The sequence below is a fragment of the Eurypyga helias genome, unplaced genomic scaffold, assembly GCF_000690775.1.
Source record: "Eurypyga helias isolate BGI_N326 unplaced genomic scaffold, ASM69077v1 scaffold6194, whole genome shotgun sequence".
In the NCBI taxonomy this organism is placed as follows: Eukaryota; Metazoa; Chordata; class Aves; order Eurypygiformes; family Eurypygidae; genus Eurypyga; species Eurypyga helias.
This window is the reverse complement of record NW_010245543.1, coordinates 24,755-33,985: the sequence shown is the minus strand read 5'-3', so window position 1 is coordinate 33,985 and position 9,231 is coordinate 24,755. Positions and strand designations below refer to the sequence as shown.

The window sequence follows — 9,231 nt, the reverse complement described above, 5'->3', positions numbered from 1 at the left end:
TCTTGCATTTTACATCCCTTATATCTAGCAGATGTCTCACTGAGTGCAGGGATGTGTCATGTTCCCAAAACCTTTCCCTGATTCCCTTTCTTTCCAAGTCCCCTCTGTCCTCCCTCTCACTCCATGCCCATGTGCAGAAGACACTGAGGTGTTCTGTGGGGCAGCAACAAATCTCAGCAGAGAACTGGGGTATCAGGACCACCGGTTGGGCAGAGCACTCCCCTGCTGTGACCAGCGCGGTTCTTGGAGTTGTTCCGTGTGCGGGTCCGTGCTTAGCGAAGAACCATGCCTCGTGACTGGAAAGGTAGGGACTCCTTTGGGGTGGGGGGGAAATTAATCCTTTGAAGCTGAAGAGGGAAGCAGAGGATGCTGCCATTCCCCAACACAAATCTCTCACCACTGAGTGTGGGTTCCTGCCCCCAGCTGTCTTCTCAAGGAAATGGTGCCATCACTACATCTTGGAGTCTCGTCCTGGCAGCCTGCATTAGGGGTGTTCCAAGGACACCTTGGAGACTGAGCATCTCCTGGGACTTGGAGTCTTTTCTCTCAGGGGCTGTGACCAGTCAAAGTGATCTGGTCGCAGGTGTTCAGTTAGCTGGGGTTCTCACTGTGTAAAAGTGTGAAGTGCTGTGCCCCTATGGGGACTTTCTGTACTGATAAAAGCAGCTGATCCTTCCGTCAGAGAGAATGTGTTTTGATTAAGAAATTAGTTCATGTTGATGCCTTTTCAGGCCAGAGCTTCCCTTGGGTCCTATTCCATAAATTCAAAATGTCTTTGCATTGAAAACCTTCCCACTGAGTGTGTGGGACACTGTATCGGTCTTTTAAACCTGTGTATTTTAAAGCGTTAGTTTCTGCACCACAAGATATCACAGTTGTTTACCAGCATTGTCAGATTCATACTTTTAACATCTGGAAATCACTCTGGGTTTCCATTAAAATGCCAAAATGATAATACCTTCTAATCTTAAATTGTGGCTCTTCTGTTCCAAGCTCCCAAGCTGCTGAAGAAAATCCAAGCAGAGTTGTTCCCTGACTGCTCTGGAAATATCAATCTGTGCTGTCAGTTTGGTGATATTCACAGTGACTCCACCATTACATGGACTAAAGATTCCAAGCTACTCGCTCGCCTGCAGAGAAGGTGAGTGGATGTTTCTGTGGGCCTGGCAGTCTCTGGAGGGCGAGTGACAAAACACACCAGTGAGTGAGTTTTGTCCACTCAGAGGGTTGGTGTGATCGGTGCAAAAAGAAGTGTCAACAGGGTAGCTAAGAAGCGCGTCTTCACAGAGCACATCAGCGTAGGTGATGGTTGGCCTTCCATCAGCAGTGACTCCTCTCAGCCTGCCCCTGAGCAGCCTCATCCAGCGCTCCCGTGGTGTGGAAGGACAAGTGCAGCGTGCACCTCAGCACCCAGCCTAACAACGTGCATGGACTGGCTGTCCTTGCGTGTGCCAGTCGTGTGCTGGATCAGCTAGCATGCAGCACAGGGCCTGATGTGATTATTCCGCAGTAGCCATACAGATGGGATGCTGAATGGATTCAGACCGGCCCCACAGAGCAGGACTTGGGACACTGGTGAGCAAAAAATTGGATGTGAGCCGGCACTGCCCGCTTGCAGCCCTGACAGTCAATCATATCCCAGGCTGCATCACCATCCTTTATATATTTGGCCATGATATTGATAGGAATACTAGAATGCCTTTTGGTGTGATGTAATTATTTCTGGATTTGACTTTTCTCTTGGAATGCAGTAGGATCATCTGTTGTGAAACACAGAATAGTCTGACTGCTTCTATGTAGGGCGAAATTACCTATTTTTTCTACTTGCATCGCATTCGAATCAGTCTTTGCAGTGAGGGACAGAAGTTCCAGGGACAGGAGGAGAGGCATGTGGAATAATCAGGAAAGATGCTTTAACAGTATTACTGTGGAAAATCACCACGTTCTGTTTCAGTGCCCAGGATGACTCGCCCGTCTCGTTGGCGATAGCTAAAGCCAGTAACAAGGACCAGGGAATGTATTATTGCTGCTTGAATAATCCGTACGGAAAGGTGACTGCTGAGTTTAATCTGACTTCTGAAGGTAAACCCCAGTTTATAATTTCAGTTAATGACAATGGCAGTCTCCATTCATGGGGTTTGTACTACAAAATCAATTTCTTTGTTTCCTCAGTATTGGAGCATCTCTCAAGCTTTCAGAGTTGTGAAGGTAAGTGCGCATACCTTCTTGTATGTGTGCTCAAACCTTTGTTCCTTCTGGTTTCCAAATGGAACAAAGGATGGAAAAACATAACCACACAGACATTTACAGTTATGCCTTATGGGAATGACCTTTCCTTATGGGAAACTGAGAGAATCTCCCAAGGCCACTGAGTCAGTGGTGTGGCTTTGCTAGCTGTCTTTCCCTGCCTGCACGCAGCTTTGCTGTACCATCAAAGATAAAATACGCTGTAACTCACGGGGGTTGTGTAGGTGAAATGCCCTCATGGAGGACAGAGTGGTTTGTGCAGGGTGTGGAGTACCCGCCACGACACACCGGAGTTGACCTTGACTGTGTGAGTTCATGTGAGCTGGATGCGCTTGCGCTCCACGCCAAAAGAGAAACAGCATTGTGTCGCGCTTTCCGGGACAGACACGGTGGTGAAAGCTCTTTTGGCAGAAAAACTTGCCAGTGGTGTTTGAGCACCTGGTCTTTGCGAATCACCTGCTGTGTAACTTAACTCCAAGAGAAAGATGGGTATGAGGATTTGGAATGCTTTCCCCACATGTTAACATGTGTTTAATCACACTCAGCATATGTCTTGCTGTGCCACAGCTAAAGATAGGGCCTTGCAAACTGGTTTGTGGTTTCTGAGCACTCCCCACTCATCAAGCACTTCGGTCAGCCAATTGATTCTCCTCTCTGTTTCTGGAAGAGTAAAGGTAAACATTTAGTTCCCTGTTAACATGAAGACAGTAGTTTTCATGTAACAGCACTGTGTAACTTCTGATCAACAAAGAATTTTAGGTAGAGTTCGGAGCCTTCTAATTCCCATTTATATGTGTGTGCAGTTTCCTCTGTGCTTGAAAGAGAAGCCCTAGTGTGGAGCCTACCCCGGGGTTAGCTACAAGGGGGCTGGAAGGGCTTCCTTGCTGTGCAGTACACACCTCTTCTTCTCCTGTTTACCTTTTCCACTCATGTTCCCTGAGATGTGGATGGAGACATGTCAAGGGCAGTTAGAATTTTTACTTTCTCTCAGTGCTTAACCATAATCACTTCTTCCCCTTCCCACATTTCTTTTTTTTTTTTGGCATTTGTATCCCAGTGTTCATTTAACAGAGTGAAACCCATAATCCTGCTCAGTTTTGGCTGTAACAAGCTTAGGCACACATTCTCATACTGCTGTTACCTTCACAATCCACAGGTGGGGATAAGGGAAATATTTCTGTACCAGTTTCTCCTGAATGTAAAGATCACTCAGACGGATGTATGTGCTTGACTGAAACTGGCGTGGTCCTTTACAGTAACGTGGGTCTTACTCAGCATCGCTTCTGAAATAAAAATCTTGTTGTTTTCTTCTACCTTCACTAATGAACCTGTTTTTAAACTGGTGCTTGACAGATTGCACAGACCTTAACAATTTAAGATGCCAGTCTGCAGCACTGGAGGGATGTGAGTGTGTTTGGCGCTGGGAGAGGCATGCTTCTGTCATGGTCACGCTGGATAAGGACCGAGACCTCTTCCATCTGCCTGCCTCTACGAACATGTTCGCAGAATCTGACCCTGAAAATGTTCCAGTCTGAAAGCCAAAACCAGCTCTGGTGGTACCAGCAGCTTCTGGCTTTTCTGAAAGGCTGGCTTCAGAGGAACGTGCTCTGAGCGCACTGGGCACAGGCCTGTGTTCTGCTTCTGCGCTGGTATCTGCACACACTGCTGCATGCCAGCTTTATCACTGCCTGTCTTCCCAAGGGAGCAGAACTGCAGGATCTCGGTGTTCCCTCAGTGTCTCTTCAGCCAGCCATCTAGCTGCGCTTTCATTCCAGGCTTCAGCTTGCAGCTCCACTAAGAGTTGTAAAAAGAGCTTTTGTGATCTTTGCCCCTGGCTTTGTTTGCCACCCTCAGTGTTCTCTCTCATGAGCCGGACCTGCCACCTCTCCCCGTGCTGGCGTTCGACGGTACAGGTGGCAAGCTGTTTAGTGGAGCAGGGTCCCAGCCCGTACTGGCCCGAGTGAGGCTGTGTGGTGTTTTCTTAATACCTGGTGAAGAGATGCGATCATTCTCCCCTGTCCACTTCGTGCCAAGCGATCACAGCAGGATGTTGTCCAGAACCAAGTGGCCTTGTGTTTCAGGTGTGGAGGAGATTGAATTCATGCAGCTCATGTTCAGAGAAGACTTCATCAGCGACAGCTATTTTGGTGGGAACCTGCATGGAATAATAGCAACAGAAGAGCTGCACTTTGGTGAAGGCATGCACCGGAAAGCCTTCCGCAGCAAGGTGATGCAGGGCCTCGTGCCAGTGTTCAGCCCTGGCCACCCCTGCGTTCTCAAAGTGCACAACGCTATCACGTACGGGACCAAGAGCAAGGATGACCTAGTTCAAAGGAACTACAAATTGGCGCTGCAGGTAATCTTCCCCTGTCCTTTGCAAGCCAGAATTGCAGGGAAAGCTGGCTAGCAGATATTGTGACAGGCAATCTGTTTAGTGTTTTGAGCAATATTCCATAGATATATCCATTTGTAATCTAGGAATGCTATGTCCAAAACACCGCACGAGAGTATGCGAAGATATATGCAGCGGAAGCCAAACCCTTGGAAGGTTTTGGGGAAGTACCAGAGTGAGTATATGTATATTTTTATACCCACACACACACATATGTGTATACGTGTTGTTCTGCACCAGAGCTGCGCTGACTGCTCGAAGTGGTGACTGAAGGAGTCTGAGAGCTGCTACAGCTGGAGGCATGACCTGAGTAACATGGTGCCAAAGCGGGAGAGAGATTCCATTCCCGTTGGAGAGGGATAATAAGGAGTAAAGGCAGTAAATAGCAGGCAAAGGCATGATTTTGATATAAATGCAGAGGCAATTATTTGTATTAGTAAGGTAGGACCAGTGGGTGATACTGCTAGTGTCGTCTAAGATCAGCTAGCTAGTGCTGCCAGCTGACCCAGCTCGCAGCAGGGTCAGGTCTGGCCTTCTCCCTTCCCATAAAAAATGCCCTGGAGAGAGTCCTGATGGTTCTGATGCTCATGTAAAGTCACTCACCCCTTAGGCTAGTTTTCTCTGTAAAGAGAGGCTCAAGCCACAAGGCTCAGCTCTGGTTCTAGGTTTTCCCAGGCTGGTTTATGTCATGTCAGAAGTTTTCCATTTCTGGAATGTGTGTACATCAGACTGGTAACCTGCATGGGTCCAGCTCTGCCTGACACTGGGAAGTTGCACGTGGAGGATGTGGTAATGGATCTTTTTAAAAGAATTTGCTGTTCCAGTGTCAGGCTACCTGTAGAGTTGAATTTGCAATGGTTGGATGAAATTCCATCTGGCTTGCTTCAAGGATAAGACCTCCATGCTTGACTGCAGGCTAAATCTCCATTTCAGTTTAAGTGAAGCGAGATCTTCTCAGCTCAGCTCCAATTAACCAGCGAGCTGTTTATGTTCCTTTCAGTGTGCAGCAACATCAAACCATACGGGGCCCTATATACTAATAAAAGCTGTTCACTTCAGTGGTACTGGTGGAGTTAAGGTGACACCATACCTTGAGGGATTAGGTTAGGACTGGACAAGTGCCTGCAGTTGCAGCCATTGTTCCTTAGACAGAGAATAACTGCTGGTATGAAGGCCATTTTTACCAGTTTAACTGCACGTGCTGTAACAGTACAATATCATAAGCCCCAATAAACTAATGGCATCAACAAAACTTGATGGTGGACTGGGACTGAAAGTGTTGTACCGAAATGCTCTGGTTAAATGTGCTTCTTTGTCCCGTGACTAATTCTTCCAGGCCCCCTTTTGGTGTATACAGAACACGTGTGTACATTCATGATTAAAGGCATGTGTTAAACCACCACGGTGAGAAAGCAAGTAGCCAGAAGCCTGTTTTGTGGGGACAGTCGTTCCCCTTGTTGTCCTGAGTTACTGCCAGGAGCTCTTGTGAGCCAGCTGGTAAAACACAGTTATGTTCGGTTACCAGCTCCGGAACTTTCCAAAATGGCCGTATCTCAGAGCAGTAATAAATTCCACTCTGATACACACTGATGTCCCTGTTTTGCTTACCCTGAGGTTTCAGTTTTGGAGATCTGTACTGTAGTATGAGAGTGCTGCCTAACAAGAATGCTGGCGTTTTCCAGCAGAGTCCAAGAAGCAGATGTGAGGTGGCACACTGCCTTCCAGACAGCAGGGACTTGGGTAACCAAGAAGTTCATGTTGCCAGTGAGACAGAAACTTCCTTCCAGACTAGGGTCATTATTGGTCCACATTCAGTCTTTCTCTCTGAGAAGACCAGGAAACCCCAAGCAAAGTTGTGTTTGATACTGGATGTGAGTTTTTGGCATGGTCCATCTTTAGACATAAATGGACCTTGGGTTTTGGGATGTCAGAGGACAACACTGGAAAGCAGGCTTTGAGAAAGTTTACCTCTGAGTAAATAATACAAAGAAATAAGTGCACAGAGGATAATGTGGTTATGTTCCACAGCTACCTGGAATATCCAGATCTTATCCAGCTGTCTCCTGGGTTGGTTTAGACTTGGTAGCTGTTTATTCACTCTCTGAGATCACTGGCCACTTTGTTTCTTATTCCTTCATTGACAGAACTCTGGATTTTATTAGTTTTTATCCCTTGATTTCAGGATCATTCCTATTTTTCTTGTTCATCGGCCTGCTAATAACATCCCCTATGCAACAGTTGAGGAGGAGCTGGTTGGGGAATTTGTGAAATACTCTGTAAGGGATGGCAAGGAAGTAAATTTCCGGAGAAAAGACTCCGAGGCTGGCCAGAAGTGTTGCACCTTCCAGCACTGGGTGTATGAGAAGACCAATGGGAGCTTGCTTGTCACTGACCTGCAAGGTGAGTTGTCTGAGAGGGGAAGTAAATGGCTTTCCCATGGCACAGGCTAGTGACACTCACAGTCCCTGTAACTGCAGAAATTTGAGAGACTGATTTCTGAGCAATGTTATTCCTGGCCTTCTGCATCCTGCTAACAATGCAGAATGTGCTGCTTCCAGACTGTGAAATGTCAGAGTAGAATTGTTTAGGTTGGAAAAGGGTCCAACCGTTACCCCAGCAGTGCCCAGCCCCCACTGACCCATGTCCCTGAGCACCTCGTCCTCACGGCTCTGAAACCCCTCCCGGGGTGGGGACTCCCCCCTCCCTGGGCAGCCTCTTCCAACTCTTGACAGTCCTTTCTGGGAAGGGATTTCCCCAATATCCAAATAAATTCTGTGGCCTATAAACTCTTGTGCTGTCCCTGTCAACAACTAGTTAATTTAAATTACAGAGTATAAAAAGAAATAGTATTAATTGTTCTGTCACCTGTATTTGGCCTGTACTTATTTATTCCTATTACAAAAATACATACCCTAACATCTAGCCTTCTCTCCTCACAGGAATTGTGCTCCAGCCCCTTCCCCAGCTCCGTCTTCTCCACATACAGGCAGTACCCTGGCCCATACCCTGTTTCATACAGCACCTCATGCAGGTCAGAATAAAAGATAAAGGGGAGACTTAGGATATTTTATTTTCTAGCCTCTTTGAAGTGCACCGTGTTAATCTCTGTGTGTTACCCAAGGGAACAGAAAGACAATCATTACCTGCCGACTGTGGCAGCAGGGGCAAACATGTATTACCTACGCGGTATTGCAATGTTCACCAAATCAGCACAGAAAGGGAATTTTCACCTAGCTTATGTGCTTGTAAGAAGACAGTTTGGAAAAGAAAAAACAGATCTTACACTCTTAAAGGAAGTTATGCATCTGCACCACAAACCCCATAAATAAATGCGTCCCTCTGGGGCCAGGTGGGAAAGCAAAGGTTGTGCATGTTTAAAATGCAGCCATAAAGAGCAACCCCCCCTTCCCCACCGACTGCCCAGCACAGAAACAGGTTACGCTGTAGTTATCACCGTGTGGTCCGTACGCTGCTGGTGTGAGACTGGCTGCCAGAAACTGCTACTGGTGCAGAGCACAAACACCCGGTTTTCATTCGGGGTACTTCCGCGTGTTTTGAAAAAGTGGGGACAAATAATTAAGCAGGAGTCATTAAAGACTGTGTAATGCCACTATATATGGTGATCTTGTATCTGAAGAAATTCCTAAAAATCCGAGTGTAACGTGAGCTCTCTGTTTCCCTGATGCCTTGTAGGTGTAGGAATGAAGTTAACGGACGTTGGCATAGCAACGCTGGCCAAAGGGTGAGTGAAAAATAATTTCGCTGCAGCATGGTTTTGCTTTACTTCCCAGTCTCTTCACAGGGTAAATATGCTGGGGGAGGGTGCACTGGACATTTACTCTTGCTTTAACTTTGGAAGAAAACAGTCCTCATCTGACTCATTTAACTTCTTTTTGCTCATATTTATGGGAACCTGCCTATAAGGAAAACACATTTATTTGGTTGTAAAAGGATGGGGCTGCCCTGTAGATTGTGCTTTGCCTCCGACTAGATCCTGCCAAGGTTATCCTTCCCCCCTGTTCTTCCACTGGAAAAGAGAGGATGGCCAGCACAGTCCCGTGGGAACTAGGGAAGGAGATGCCCTGAAAGGGGCCAAAGGAATTGCCCTCTTTGGAAGGAATGCAAAGGGATGGTGCAGGGACTGCATGAGGGAGCAGGGATGAAATCCCTATTGCAGTCAGCAAAGTGCCAAAGCGTTATAGTATGTATTTGTCACACAAGCTTTGATAAAGGGTGTTGTCTCAGCTTACAACTCTCTGGGTCAGTTTTCTCCCTGTAGCAGGCAGTCACCACAAGCGTTTCTTGAGCCCCTGTTCTTATCAGCTGCATGGGCAGGGAAAAGGTCTGTTGAGCTTTGTATAGGACACTTAGATAAAAAAGAAAATGTGCCAAAGCGTTATAGTATGTATTTGTCACACAAGCTTTGATAAAGGGTGTTGTCTCAGCTTACAACTCTCTGGGTCAGTTTTCTCCCTGTAGCAGGCAGTCACCACAAGCGTTTCTTGAGCCCCTGTTCTTATCAGCTGCATGGGCAGGGAAAAGGTCTGTTGAGCTTTGTATAGGACACTTAGATAAAAAAGAAAATGTGTCAA

General features: G+C 46.8%; 1 protein-coding gene across 1 annotated transcript in view; it reads left to right on the top strand.

Moving 5' to 3' along the window:
- Positions 1-285: 285 nt before the first annotated feature.
- The window catches only part of LOC104508467 (alpha-protein kinase 2-like), a 13,391-nt gene continuing 4,445 nt past the window's right edge, over positions 286-9,231 (top strand). Inside the window, exons 1-7 of the mRNA XM_010150106.1 lie at positions 286-304; positions 994-1,141; positions 4,102-4,154; positions 4,329-4,603; positions 4,726-4,814; positions 6,822-7,039; positions 8,333-8,381. Of these exons, the coding sequence (XP_010148408.1) occupies positions 286-304; positions 994-1,141; positions 4,102-4,154; positions 4,329-4,603; positions 4,726-4,814; positions 6,822-7,039; positions 8,333-8,381 (851 nt within the window). The remainder of the gene's footprint in view (positions 305-993; positions 1,142-4,101; positions 4,155-4,328; positions 4,604-4,725; positions 4,815-6,821; positions 7,040-8,332; positions 8,382-9,231) is intronic.